The sequence below is a fragment of the Nothoprocta perdicaria genome, unplaced genomic scaffold, assembly GCF_003342845.1.
Source record: "Nothoprocta perdicaria isolate Ctin4 unplaced genomic scaffold, notPer1 scaffold_54, whole genome shotgun sequence".
Classification (NCBI taxonomy): Eukaryota; Metazoa; Chordata; class Aves; order Tinamiformes; family Tinamidae; genus Nothoprocta; species Nothoprocta perdicaria.
The window spans coordinates 4,084,806-4,100,201 of record NW_020455799.1 but is presented as its reverse complement, the minus strand read 5'-3'; the positions used below and the strand labels follow the sequence as shown (position 1 = coordinate 4,100,201).

Here is a 15,396-nt window from a genome sequence, read left to right as displayed (position 1 = left end):
AGAAGAGAGGGAAACTTCCATTTAGTGCGAGTATGTAGGGTGTCTGGAAGACATGCCATGGAGGTCAGATGAGCAGAGGCTCTTCAGGAGAAAAGTCAATTTACTATTGAAAGTCAAGGCTGAGGAGGAGGAAACACCATTTTTTTTTATATATATATATACTTTATATATATATAAAGTATATATATATATATATATATAAAGTATATATATATATACTTTATACTATATATATATATAAAAATATATATATATATATTTATATATATATATATARTATATATATARTATATATATARTATATATATATATATATATACTTTATACTATATATATATATATATAAAGTATATATATATATACTTTATATACTTTATATACTTATATACATATATATATATGGTGTGTGTGTATATATATATATATATATATAAATATAAATATAAATATAAATAAATAAACGGCGCCATTCCCTTTATTCCCACCGCCTCTCCCGCGGGAACGCCCGCCCCGCGCCCCGCCTCCTTAACGGCCGCCCCGTGGCTGCCCCTCCCCCACGCCGCCTGCCCCCTTTTCCCGCGCGCCGCCCGGTAACGGCCGCGCGCTTCAAACCGGCGTGCGGAAGGAGCCCGGGAGCCCCTGGCAGGTAAAAGCGGCCCCGCGGGGCGGCTCCTCCTGGCGCCGGAGCGCGGTTCCCGTAGGGGTGCTCGTACCTTGCACCCGGTGAGCGGCGCGGCGCCCGGGGGAGGGCCCGAGCGAGGCAGGGCGGCCCCGGAAAGCGGCTCCTTCCCGGGATGGCTCCGGGTCAAAGCCTGCGTTTGCAGCGCGCCAGAGCCGTTCCGCTCCCGCGTGCGTGTTGGCTGCATCCCGAACTGGAGCAACTCCGGGAATTGTATGAATGAAGTGCGTAAGGGAGGCTCCCTTGCGGGGACGGTAGCTCTGTTGCGCTGCGCCGTAAAGGACGTGCTGAGTTTCCCAGCTCTCAGAAGGGCTCGTGTTGGGTGTCGTTTTTACATCTTTTTGCTGCGTTTTCAACTGCAAACGTGTTTTCGTATAAAGAGAGTGCTGCGATTTCACGTGTGAGTGAAATCCTAATGCCTTATACTGATTAGGTACCACAGAATTGTGAAGGGTTTCTTTGAGCCTGTTCATGTGAGTAGGGTGTGTGTTTTATATATATATATATATGTGTGTGTGTATATATATATATGTGTAATATAGGCTATGTATGATAGACAGCTAAGATGGGTGTCTATACAGATGCATTGTGGTTTTAAACTTTTGCATTATTTATGTTAGCTAGAGCTCATATATAGGTTTTCAATCTACTCTCCTTTCTCTTAAAGGAGTGCGTATTGTGTTATTGTTTTGTGATCAAACTACTAGAATAATATTTATAAACTTTAGTCACTGCCCAAAAGTACGTGACTCTAAGAAAGTACAGACAGTCATAGTATGAAATACTCCAGTGAAGACATGTGAGTGCAAAGTGTGTGTATGTCTTTYTTTTYTCCCCCCCCCCCCCCCCATATTGCATAATCCATCTCCCTATAGCTTTGTTTATTGTTTTAAGTCATTTGGATGTTGAACAACATTGTATCAAGTTTCTTTGTGTTGCTTCCTTTTTTTTTTTTTTAAAGGGATTAACTACAAAGTTGCAAACTCTGATCAGCGGTGGAAAGCTTGAGGACTAATGATGCTGCCAGCTTGGGAAATGAATCTCTACCTGCTTATTGCAGTTGGCTCTCATTTTTATTCCTTCTATGAAGTGTATAAAGTTTCCAAAAGTAAGTCTATAAAGCATTTTAGATTTTTATTTTTGTATGAGTTAACTCGAGTGTGGTTTTCAGGCTACCTATCAAACTAACAAAATACCAGAGGATTCCCAAAAGAGACCTTTGAGATGGAGCATCTAACCATTTTCTTGCTGGAAACTGGGAAAATAAAAGTAAGCAGTAGCAAGGAGCCAGCTCTGTAGGAGGGTTTTATGATGAGACTTATTAAGAGTTCATGTTTACCAAGGGACTCTTTTATTATTTTAATGGTATCATACTCATCTGTCAGAGTGGATGATGGAAACATAGGAAACCCAAATGACACTGTGAAAAGGAACAAAGAGCTACTTTTACTTTTGCAGAACATGTTTTCTTTCAGGAGCAGTAAGGCCCTACTGAGACAAGCTTTAATCTGCATGGTTAAGTTTAAGATTGTGAGTGGCCTTGTAAAATTCAATAGTCTTTCTGTGTGCCAGCAGTGAACATGTGGAGGCAGCGTAAGAACAGAGCCTATGCTTGAAACCAGTGGAGATGAATGGGTCAAGTACATGGCTAGAATTCAGGAATTTCTGACTTCTGGTGCACATCTGACATTTTCCTCTTGTGGCTTTGATGTGTAAGCGGGTCATAGGCCCCCCAGCAGGGCCATAGCTGTATGCTTATGAGGGCTAATCAAGTTATATGGAATTAGTGAAGCATCTTGGACAAGTGCGTGCTCCTTGTGACAGCCATTCAGTCTTGCTCAGAGATGACAGAATAAGCGATAGAGTGGGTTATGTCTTTTTTTATATATGCCTGTAAATTCTTCTGATTTAAGGTTGCTTTTCAGATGAGCATCATTCTTGTGGTTGTGTTGTCTATCTATATACGTATCTACCTATCTATATAGTAAAATGTTCTGTGTCTGGGATGTACTGTCTAGCTAACAGCTAATTCCATAAAGTTTTTCACACCTAAGCTGGTTAAGGGGGATTGCTGTAACCCATTTATTTTAGTACAGTAGGACATGATAGTCTATTGTCGGAAAAAAAAAATCACAAATTTAATTCTGTGCAAACAGAAATTCTAACTTCACTGATTTAATGCAGTGATATTTATGAATTTATAGTTATGTAACAAGTGAGATAAACTTTACAGCCACAAGCTTTGCTCTTCTTAATATGTTAGAAAATCAGTAAAATACTAGAATGGGTTATTGGAATATTTCTGTCTTCTCTTTTCTTGCCTTCCCTGTCCACAGCTCTTTTCTAAGCATTAGACAATCCTATGCCTTTGTTATAAAGGCCAAAGCTTTTGCTAATTTTTCACTAGGAGTATTTTATGCCAAGCTAAGAAAATGCGGAAATAGACCCTTTTTAGTGTGCATAAGAAGTGCCATTGTGTATAAGAAGTTCCACTGAACTGCACAGAGGCTATTTGTTGTGCAGTGATTGTGGCTTCTGAAAGAAGGGCCTTTCTTTCTTTTTTAATCTCTTTTATTCAGGACTGTATTTGTCAATTCAGCAATGTGTATGCCTTACTTTTAAGCACAAGAGAGTTTAGCTGCTGAAGTAAGGCAAATACCAACAAATAAAACCAAAAGCACTCACCTTCTGAATTCAGTATTTTCCATCAGTCTTGCAACCTACCGCCTGCATCATTTTAAAAATAGTCAGTTGAGAAAGATTGTCATCAGATGTTACGTTTTCATTAGATCTGTTATTGATATTTTGATGCAGATAGATAGCTAAATAAATACTGTGTAGTAATTAAAAAAGATTTTATGACTATCTTTTAGTGGTAGTAGAGCAAAACTGTAAAAAGAAAAACAGACAAATATTGCATTTCATAATGAATTTCTCAGCAGATGCTTAAGAACTTGATTTCTGGAATTGTGAGCACCTCTTCTCCTCTATTTACTCAAAGTGGACTTGCATAATCATGTTTTCTTTCATCTGAGGGTTTTACAACACATGACTTTTCCTTAATCTGTAAAATAGAAAAGGATAAGGCAGATTTTTAAAGGATGTACTGGTTACTAAGTCATGTTTACATGTGCAAGCAGCTTAGCAGTCTTCCTATGCTGATGTCAAAGCATCTCCTCCCTTTAATATCACTGTTACCTGAGCTGCTACAGAAATCTAAATTTTGTGGAAAGAGTTTTAATTAATATACTAATCAGTTTTATCTCTGTTTGCTCTTACCTTTTGAATGTTAAATATTCATATGTGATTCTTATGTGATTTTTTTTCTTTTTCTTTTTTTTTTCTTTTTTTTAGGCCTGCAGCAAAAAGCTTTAACTGTTTGAACCAAGTAATTGAACTCCCACCCCGCCAACTAGCCCAAAACTTAACCTTGTGAGGTGAAGGGTCTATTGAGTAGCTTTCTTTTTGAGCTGTTGGAAGTTATTACAAGAGTTCACTTTTAAAATTCAAAATGTTTAATTTGTGGGCAAACTGCTTTGCTTTGCCAGTGCAGCAGGCTTGCTTCTATGGAACTCTGTTTTGAGACTTGATTTGTGATATGAGTGTTGGAAGGATTTATTTATTATTTTCCAAAAGTGGTAGAAGGTACTTAGTCCAATGCAGTCCAGATTTATCATTGCTATGCTAAAATGTCCTTAAGGCTTGGATATCAGGGGAGGGCAACAGGAAAAGTTTTGCTAACATAGCATGGACTGTGGAATTAAGATATTCTCCTGTTAACGTTTAATGAATGTCCATTTTTTTTATACAGTTTATTAGCTCTTTTAAAAGCATGTGAATATTCTTTGATTATTCTCTTTTAGCGACTACACGATTTTTGTTTTCTTGAATATTGACTTATTGAAGATAGTGATCTTCCTTTTTTGAAAGGAAGAAAGGGTGCATTTTGGCACATCCTGATAGTGTAAGCAAGCATGACATTAAGTTATAGACATATCTAGAGCAGCTAGTTAGAGAAATGTGGTGTTCTGTGTTAACTAGAAGCTTTCTAAAAATGCTTATGAGAATGAAATTAAGGATAGGGATGTGCTTCCCCAGAAGCACACTTAATTACTACTTAAATGTGTAATGGGAGGTGCCTGCATGTTGCAGAACATAGTCAGTTTGGAGGGCAGAATATTTGTAGAAAGCTGACTCAAAAGGCCTTATTCTCCTGAAGGCTTTGCCATGCTTGTATTCAAATCTTGTGTCTTGCTGTGTCTTGCTTTCCCCCTAGAGGGAGATATTAAGCAGTCTTAAAACATAGAAATAGTGTTGCTTATATGCTCTACATGTTGAAACGACCCAATTATGTTTTTTCATTGTATATTTTGTACTTGCTATTTTAGATTATAATTCTTAGCATGAAAATCTGTTTTATGGAAAAGGATGACAGCTGGTGAAGATATAATTATTTTTTCTACCTATATTTGAAGTGTCCTGTGTAGACAGCTTATAGCAATTTGGAGGTTAAAACTGAGATACAGATACTTCTCTCATTACTGAGAACATGGAAAGATTTCCTTTGAGTACTTCTACAGTACTGATTAATTTACACAGTGTAGCTTTTCCATTTAATTAAAAATCTAAATTTAGGTTTGTTTTTATGGTTATAATTGGATCCCAGCACAGGATCTGTGTGCCATTATTGGAGGGGGGTGAAAGGAGACAGGGATAGTCTGTTCCCAAGCCAAGAGCTCTGTGTTTAACACCTTAGGCTGCTCATATTGGGAGCATGGCTGGAACAGGAGCTAGAGCGCTCCCACTGGAAGTTCTTTGCAGAAGTGAATCTAACCACAAATTCAAGAGCAGGACCTGATAAACAGGAGAGAGAGAGGACAGTCTAGGAGACCAGTAACCCTGTAAGAATGAAGCAGCTGCTCATGTTGCCTGGCTACTGATGACAGGCAGATGTGTATTTTAACTGTAAGCAGCTCTGTAAGGAATGGATCTATCCAAGCAGCCAAGTAGGTTGTTGTTGGGCTTTTTCTTTTTTTTTCCTCCCTCCCTCTTCCCCCTGGGAGGCTTTATTGAGGTGGGTTGGCAACTGCTTGTTTCAAAGAGCTCTCAGGATAAGAGCTCTCCCTGCAGTGCCATTCAGTTAATTCCATTGATTTAACAATGGAATGATTTAACAAGTAGAAGTCAGCAGGACTGGATCAAATTCTAACCTGGTCTCTGTCTCTGAGCTAAGATTCATCTCTTCTCTGTGAATAAATAATGTCTCCATAAATCATTCTTGTACAACAGGATGCCTCCCAGATTGTGGGAAGTGATTTAAAAACTGCAGTATTACAAGCATTCTCTGTATATGCTAAGCAGGATAAGTTTTCTTTTATTTCCCTGGAATAGCTTGTTTCCAATGTGAAAAGAAGCAGTGGAAGAAGCAACTTTCCACCACAGAATGTTGTTCCAGGTCAACTAGGTGTCCTCAAAAACATCAACAACATCAACTGGAATTTCTTTTACTGTCATAGTTTTTCGGGAAATCTCTACCTGGTTTAGAAACATATTTCATAGATTTCTTCTTCTCATTGCAGTAAATCATTTTTAAATGATGTGTTTCTAATGTTATTTAGAGATGAGTGTGTACAAAACAATAAATATTACACTTCAATGATGCACATATGACTAACCTGGCATTACATCTGCCACTGGCTATGAATGCTTCTCTAGTTAGATTTTTACAGCTCAACTGATGGATGGCAACATACAGAGCTTTACTGACTTGTTTGTGCCTGCTGAATAGTTTGCGTAGGTCCAAAAGTTGGAATTGGTTGGAAAATTGTGCCTGATGATCCAGGTTATTATGCATTAGTTTTACAAAAATTGTGGATGAGCAGAGGTGAAAGCTCAAGAGCTGCAGGGATTTGTTAGAGAAGGTCATCTTATTAACGTCCACTGGATAGGCAGAAACTTTGATTTGTTGGCTATGTGCTTCTAAAATTCTTTCTGCATAGAAATTGCCTCTTTCCAGGTTCTGAGCATCTGTATTTGTGAAACGGGTGTGGAGAATTTGCTACTGTTCAGAAACGGAGTGCCATGGCACTACCTCTTGCTTAGTGATCTGCTATTAATGAAAATGTGTTATTCTTTGCAGAATATGAAGACAAAATTGACAGAGATTTTGGATTGGACCAGGGCATTCTATTTCAGGGACTTAAAAGGGTAAGATTAATGCATGTTACCAACACTTTTAGTTTGTAAATTTAGTGTAAATATCTGTTCTTGACATTCATTAATGTCTTATTTCAGTAATCAGGTATATTAAATGAAGTTCTGCTGGGATATAGAGCTCCTGGAACAAATCACTATATGTTGGGTCTGCTTTTCTGAGATGACTTCTTATAAGCAAACTTAATCTTAGGTGTTTTAATATTTTTCAGATTTTGTTGACAGTTAGATACTTCTCTCCATTTATGTAGCCAGACTTCAGTAGTCTCCTGACTCCAAACTCCATGAGGAACAAGAAACAGCCTCTAAGCATAGGTACTGCGTAGATACATTTTTTTTTTTTTTTTAATATACATCTGTCAAAGCATAGAGAAATTTGTTTCTAATGAGGAAGAAGATTTACCTAACGTATCCAGACCTAAGAATTCTAATGACAGGGGTTTTTCTTTGCTGGTCTGGAGTCTTTCTCAGTGACAAAATCACATATTCTTCATTGCTGCTGTTTGGCTTTCCAGGCACCACATATAACTCTGGCATAACTATTCTTTTTTTTTTTTTTTCTTTTTTCTTTTTCCCTCCCTCTCCTCCCCCTCCACTTCCCTCATCCCTTTTATTCAAGTCACTTGTTTTCTCAGCGATGCTTAATATCAGCAAACACTAGTTTCATTATTGATTGGTCTATGTTTCTGCATGCAAGAGAGCAGACTTGCAGTGCAAATATTTAAAGAAATATGGAATATTTAAAAAAAGCTGACTTATTTAAAAATTGTGTAAATGATATAAGCCATTATTTAGACAAAACTAAAAATGAGTATCTACAGAAATATTTTGGTATTTAAGTCCTTTGTCACCCTCTCTATGGACTCTTTCTGTGTGTTTTGTTCTTTTAGCCTCTGAAATGCTAAAAAGCCTAGGCCTTCAAACAGCCACAAGTCTCTTACCTTTTCCTCCCCTACCCCCAAGTCTTACAACTTTCATTGTGGTTCTGTACAGGAAATGAGGCCACTAACATATCCCTTCTGTGTGATTAATGACACTTGCATGTAACAGGTATTTCAAACTGACCTGATTTCATCTGATCAAACTTATTATGGAAACTTATCATTTAAATGATCCTTCTTTTCAAGGAAGGTGTATTTATTTTCACCAAAACCATCTTTTCCAGGGCAGTTCAGATTTGCTCTTAATTATCTTTAAAAAAAAAAAAAAAAAATTTCAGATATGTGCATGTTCTTATACTCAAAGTATTCCATAAAGGCTTAAAGTGTACAATATGTATAATTCAGCTGAAAATATGATTGTGTGGTGTGACTTGCCTTACAGTAGAATTTGGCACATTATCCTTGCTTTCATAGCATACAGCAAGTAAGCTGCCCTTTAGCAAGGACTATTTTGGCAGAACATTCAGTGGAGGGCATTCAGGCACTGGCAACTGTGCAACCTGTGTCTTCAAAGAAAATGTATTGCAGATGCTTTTAATGAGGAAGGGAAATCTGAGAAGCCATGAGGATGGTGAAAGCCATGCATTGGAAGCCAGTGTTTTGTCTTGCCTTTCTCACCTGAGGCCGAGTTTATTACTTTCCATTTCTTCTGCTTATAGAAATTGACTGCTATCCCATATCCCTTCCCATACTTGCATCAGACAGGGTTTCCTTGGCACTCATGCTGCTTTATTTTCAGTAGGCAATGGTTGAACATCTGTAGCCTTTCTCTGAAACTTTGCCAGAAGTCAACATGAGGAGTACATGGCTCTTGATCTTGCTTCCTACTCAGAATAAGTTTCAGGTTTTTTTTTTTATATTCTCTAAAAATAAGATAGAGTGTCAGTGCAAACAGATAGATATGAATCTGTTGGATTTGAATAGTCAGGGGACAGTAAAATCAGACTAATTTGCTTTGAGTGTCAGTACTAGCTAAAGGGAAAGGGATTAGAAGGATTTATCATATTAGAATTGGATTAGTCTGCAAAGATAGTGTGACTGTGAAGCCAAGCTGACAGTGGTGTGAGGCTTGAGTAGCTCTGCAGTCAGTTTTCATTTTCTTAAATTATTTTTCTGTCTTCAGCTTCGGTGGAAGAATCCATCTAAACAAGAGAGAAGACCAATTCCTTTCCCCTCAGAAATCTTACCTATGAGCTTAAATTTCTCTTCCATCAGTTCAGTGAAACTGAAGTAAACTGTAAATATCTCTGGCTTCTTGAAGTTGCACTATGCAGAGAAGAAAGGTCCCTGAAGGTGCTCGTTTTCCCAGCGCGGAGCAGGCTTTGTGAAGTATCAGTGATTTTTTGATCCCAGTCAAACTGTGGGAAGTAGATTTTTACTTCTTCCCTTCATGTAGTCAGATCTCAGCTCAGCATGCATTGTACAGTCAATTTTCCAATTGATGAAGAGGTGGTATTTTTGACTGCTAAGGCAGTGAGAAAATTCAAACAAAATTAAAACAAGTGGAAAGATTTCTGGCAAGGTCTTCTTCTGCTGGAAAGAATTGGTCTGTTTAAAATGATTGTTCCTCTGAAGAGGAAGTCTCTCTGGATATTCAGTGGAAGCCGAAAGACCAGATGTAGGTTTTCTTTCCGCTGAACTAGCGTGCTCTGAAATGTGAGGAGCTTGCAGGTGGTGTCTCAGAACAGGTGTAGGAGAGTCAGATGGACAGAGATGCTGAGGGGCACTTTGGAGGCATTTGGGTCAAATCTTTTCAGCCCTATGCTAAGATATTAGTGGTCTTAAAGACTGACAGCATTGTTGCAATTTTATTCCAGTTGTATTTTTCTTCTTTGAATTTTTTGATTTTGATTCTGGAGGTAGTTGGGCACTTCTCTTGATATGTGCTTTGTGACAATTTGCAGTGCCTGTTATGATTGCTCTGCTATGGTGTTATCTTTCAATATGACTCCTGTGGCAGTTTGTTACCTATTTGTCAGAAAACTCTTTCTCCCTAATATGTGGAATAGTTTGCATGTAACTATGTAACTTCCTCGCACAGGTAGAGAAGGTGGTGTGTGTGGTTTTTTTTTGTTTTTTTTTTTCCAGATTATTCTTCAGTGAATTTTTGAACATGTAGTTGTTTGCCTGAGCAGAGAGTAGAACATAGATTTTGTAGTTAGGCCGTGTTCCATGTTTCCAAGCATTAACTTTGTTTTTCTTTCAAAAACAAGTTATTTTATTGTGATTAATCTGAGACCTCAGGCTAGGAGCAAGGTAATATATGTAGTTTGGGAAAGTTTTGGCAATGAATGTAAAACTTCCATTAGTTTATTTTTAAGAAGTTAAATTGCCTAAGTGCTGAAAGAGTGTCAGGATAACTGACTTGAATTTAGGTAATGCTGCACATTGATCTCTAAGTAATTGAAGTGCATAGCTGGGAGTAATTTATGTGCAGTTGCAATTTCTTGTTTTCCCTTTTTCTCTTAAAACAAACAAACAAAAAACTCACTATTTTTTCCCTCGATCCAGCTCTTTGACTAATGAGCTTGTTGAGGGTGGAACAGGACTGGAGTGCACATGCTTACATAAAGGGTCTGCCTGAAGCCGGTTTGGCCCAACTCATGGCCCTGCTGCTCAGCTGCTGTCAGCATGAATCCGAGTGACCCTGGTTCAGAATACATGCAGTTCCTAGAGGCCTCCTAAAGAAAGTTTTTGACTGAACAAAAACAAGCAGGTTTGAATGGGAAGCATTTAGAGGTGGGAATCTTATTCCATCTCTGTGTTCACTAGTTTGTTTTCCACTGTAGGAGAATGTGTGTGCCTGTGCACGTGTGTCTACCTCTGTGCCTTCCGATTTGAACATTTTTGCAGTATTGATCAACTTGCCAGGCTGACCTGACAGAAGTCTTTCTTTAAGCTTATGCAATGTGCTTCTAAATTCATAGAAATTCATAGAATTCACAGAAATAAGAATATTTCTATGATTTTTAAATAATTAGAAGACAAAATGGAGATATATTATTTTATTAAGACATTTCATTGTCTTTTAAGAATATCTTTTTATGATTATGATTCATATCTTCTAATTAACTTTGCACTAGGATTCCCTGGATTTTGAGTGGAGTTACTGGATAGACTGGGGAAGGGAACATATCCTGTGGCTTCTGGTTGGTCATCTACTGGTATCACAAATGTCCCGACTCTTTCTGGAAAAGGTACATATACATTTATTTTGCAGCTGTGAGTTTTGTTTTAATTAACTGTAGGAATTGAAACTCGGGCATTTAGACTGCAGGCTGATAAAACCCAAGTCCTGTAGAATACATTATTTGAATAGATTTGTAGTGATAATGCAAAGCAAAGAGACTGGTTGCATTAGGTCTACAATTGGACACTTTAAATTTGAAAAAAATGCTTTGCCGTGATATACTAAAAATATTATTCTTTCAAGAATTTGAAATGGTTTCTTTAAAACATGCCTATGCAATTCATGACAAAGTAGCATTTCTTTGCCTAGAAACACTGAAGAAAATTTTCCTTTAAGTTGTGTGGCTCTTTTCTCTGCATGTACTATCAATATAAGGTAGGTAATTAAAGTGTTTTGGGTTGGGGGGCTCTGGTTATGTGTAGAGAGCCACGTACACTGAGATTTTCAGTCTAGTGCAAGTGCCCTGTTTCTGACTAATTGCTGAAGACTTTTTTGCTGACCTGTGTTATCTGAATAGCACAGTATTTGGTTGTGCAGTTGGTCAGGCACCTCTGCCTATTTAAAAAGATTGCCTGATATATGACGCTGGACACTGTTCCAGGTGTTTAATTCCACCATTTAAGTTTAAAACATGTGGCATTTCCTGTCAGAAATCATCTTCTGGGTTTATAGTACAAAGAGAGAGAGCTAAGTGAAGTTATATGGAACTTTAATCTGAGATTTGTTCATTTTACATTCATATGCAACAGAATAAATGTTTTTAGTAGTGGTGGTAGTTGCTGGCTGCTTTCATTTGCTGACCAGTTCTATTTCTCAAATCCATTCTTAAGTTTTAGGATGCCACCCCATTAAAAGCATACTAAAAATTTATTCTTTGACATTAGTGTGGTGGTTTGATGCCAGTTTCTATATTTTCAGTAAAGAATTAAAAATCCATAAATACAATAACTCAGTTGAAATGGAGATATGACTGTGAGGAGTTACAGCTCATGGGACATGTACTGGAGGTCCCTGAGGAGATTTCTTAACAGTAGTATACGTAATATCATTATGTTTACTTCTGTTGCTAGCTTGATTTTAGCATTTCATTTTTTTTTTTGTTTTATGCATGGAAAGCAGAATTAAAAGCGCTATTTCTTGTAGATTAAAAAGAAGAAAAGTCATAAATCATTGTGATCAGCTTTGAAAAGGACGAGTAAAATGCGAGAGAGAGAGAGCGCGCTCGCACGTGCGCAGTAATTTTTTATCAAGACAGAACAGGCCTCAAGTTTTGTGACGGCAAAATGGGCTGTAGCTCATCCCTTACCCTATACGGCTCAGAGTATTTCAGAGGATACTGAAAAGTTTCAACATCTTTAGCGGCTACTAATGTTCCAGAACAAGTATCCTCTTGTGTCTTGCTGGAAATCCGTTTTGTCTGTGTCATGGCATTGGCAATCTTCTGTAGTATACTTGTATGCAACCTTTTTCCTCATACAAACAGCTTTCCGAAGAACCTGTGTTGAGGCTTTCTGCTGGCTCTTGGAAGCATCACCCACATTTTAGGGCTAACTTTATCTCTAGAGTCTGGTGGCTGGAACAGTAGCTGTTCCTAATATGGGAAATAATCACATAAGCCTGTGAAGTCCCTTGTGGCTTTTTTTGAGTAGATTGTTATCTACCAAATAAATCCCAAAGCTTTTGTGACTGTAGCATTGCAAGCTGACGTTTGGCTCTTGGTAGCTCATAAGCAGCTTAAGGCTGGCTTTCAGGCCTCTTTTTGGTACAGAAACAGTTTAAGAGTAAGAGCTGTTTAATTTAAGCATCCTCAGTGTTTGGCTCTGCATGGAAATGAGAGCGGTTTTTGCATGGGTACGTGGGGGCTTCAGTATCTTCAGACCTCATGGCTGTACTAGGGTCCAGCTACATCTCCAGCCCAACTCAGCCTTCCAGTAGAATAGGTTATTGGGGCAGCTTTCATTTCCACTTATCAACCGGTTTGCTGCCTTTGCTTTAGCTAGTCAGCATGTTATTTGTGCCTTGCTCTTTTTGGAGTACTGGGGTGTGTATCTTGTCGAGTCGAGAGTTCTTAGTAGTGTCGTTTATACAGAATGAGGGAAAACTGGATGTGCCCTGTAAGAACACTGAAACTTAATCAGTTTTATATGGTCAAGTGAAAGAGGCCTCTGTATGAATTGTGTGGAAATGCTTTCTGTAGAAAGCCTTGAATTAATTGAGGCACAAACATATAAGCTACAAGTAACTTTTTCATCTCCATTCAGTGCTGTCCTCTTGTTGATATGCGTGAGGGGGCGTAAGGCAATACGACTGTGATCTTGAGGAGCTGTCTTCCACTTTTCCTGTGAAGCCACACACTAATGCACAGGAAAGACCATTATGGTTAGATGTCCTGCCCTGTCAGAAACAGAGGCAAGTTGATAAGGAGTGCTGGAAAAGACACCTTATTCAAGTTAAATACTGTGTAACGACTGATAATATCTGAGCCAAACTGATAGTGATTCAATTTTGTGGTGTCCTCTGAAAGGCTGTCACAAAAATAAACTTTCCTAGTTCAGAGAATGAAAGGAGGAATTGGAATTCTCACTGAAGAGCTTCAGGGAGTCTGTATGATTCACCCCTAGTGGTGAGGTCATTAAGAGATAGCAGCAGTGATTTCTTTAGGGGTAGAGTTATCTCTTTGTGTAATTTCCTGGCCGAATTTACTTATGTGTCTTTTTGTTTCCTGTAAGGCATATATATAACAGTCTGATTCTTAAGTGTGTGAGGGTTTTTAATGTTTGAAATAGTTGAAGTAATAGTTGGTAATTCTTTCTTCTTTACTTGCAGTATAAACCTTGGTGCCTGATGGTATACGGAATGGTGGCTTGCTGGTTTCTCTTGGGAATCAAGGGCTTGGCAGTGATTTTCCTACACGCAGTTACTTCATTTGCTGTGGCTCAATTTAAGATGCCAGTTCTGACATGGATCTGCTCTCTTACCCTGTTATCCACTTTACGCATACCAGCTGTAGAAGAAGCAAAGGTAAATTGAGTAGTCTGAATTATGTGTAGAAATTGTTTATGGTATTTTTTGACATTACTGGACTTATCTTTTTGCAAAACTATTGCTTCAGTTGAGCAGAGGTTGGCTTAGAAAGTCTTTGAGTGTTTAACTACTGTGAGCCCTGCCCTGAGAGATTCTAAAAGCAGAGGTATAGATTGTTAATCAGCTTGGTGAGCCCTCCCTCTAGTGGTCTCTGCCCTGTGGAGTCAAATGTATCTCAAAGTTAAGGATTGAGATACAGCTTGCTAAAATACTGTGTAAGGAGAATTGTAGTGCTTTTTACCTGCAGAGACACGTTGTTGAGGTAACAGAGAAGACAGAGGGCAACCATTTAGCTGCTTTTGTAGTCTTTAGATAACTGATGACATGATTAGAGGAAAGTTGCAGTACACGCTAGCCTGCTGAATCTTCTCTAACAGCCTTGACTACCTTAAATTAAAGCTACTGTTTGTAGCTCTAATTGCATTTGTTATTGCCTTGTTCTATTTTGATACAGTTTATCCTGCAAGATTTTAAAATGACAAATGACTTGTTCATTAGTGAATTGGATGACTGAGAAATATCTACACCAGTCACTTCTTTTTGCATTAAAACTTCTTCCATGTCCCCCCACAGAAAGTTAGGAAAAGTGAAAAGCAGGGAAAAGAGTAGGTTGCAAGGAATAACTGTAGGGAAAATTCAGCTGTTTCTTCTCAGTTTGCCCTGAGGCAACATGGCTAATCCCTTCTCTTATTTTGTCCATTTAAAACTGGACTGTAATATATTCCGCATTTGAAGAAGAAAAGAAAAAGTCACCTGAGAAGCCCAAAGACAGATATATATATATATATATGTGTGTGTGTGTGTATATATAATCTGTAATATACATAGTTTATTTGTTTTTCATATTTTGGTTTGAATATGAACATACAGCTATCTCCTTGCTTTTGCTGTTTGGGTATGCAAGAAGCATTTAAAACTATTTGAAAAAAATGTATTTCAGTATGACAGCATTTAATTGTAATTCACGAGGAGCAGTGGACATTACTCTCAATCCCACTGATCAGTGCCTTGTGATGAAACTACCTGCCTTAGTGTTTAAATGTCATCCCATGGAGACAGGGTGTGTTAAACAGTTTGCTAATGCTGTAGTAAATGCCTTTCTACTTCATTAGAGATGTAATCATACCAATTTAAAGTGTTCCATTTTTGGATTCATATCCAGAAGTTGCTTACTCAAGCCTGACAGTGCTTTGTTTGTGAGTGCAGCTTACTGCATGAAGATGAAGACTTCTTCTAACATTTTGATTTATACCAAACAAATTATTCACTTGCAGCTGATTTGTGTAAAA

At 38.0% G+C, this 15,396-nt stretch overlaps 1 protein-coding gene across 4 annotated transcripts in view; it reads left to right on the top strand.

Annotated features, from left to right (window-relative positions):
- Positions 1–616: 616 nt before the first annotated feature.
- The window catches only part of HHAT (hedgehog acyltransferase), a 145,928-nt gene continuing 131,148 nt past the window's right edge, over positions 617–15,396 (top strand). Inside the window, exons 1-5 of one of the 4 annotated variants that reach the window (XM_026048435.1) lie at positions 617–646; positions 1,641–1,787; positions 6,819–6,886; positions 10,917–11,030; positions 13,850–14,044. In XM_026048435.1, the coding sequence (XP_025904220.1) occupies positions 1,694–1,787; positions 6,819–6,886; positions 10,917–11,030; positions 13,850–14,044 (471 nt within the window). In that variant the 5' untranslated portion in view covers positions 617–646; positions 1,641–1,693. The other 3 variants (XM_026048433.1, XM_026048434.1, XM_026048432.1) reach the window with 3 other exon arrangements.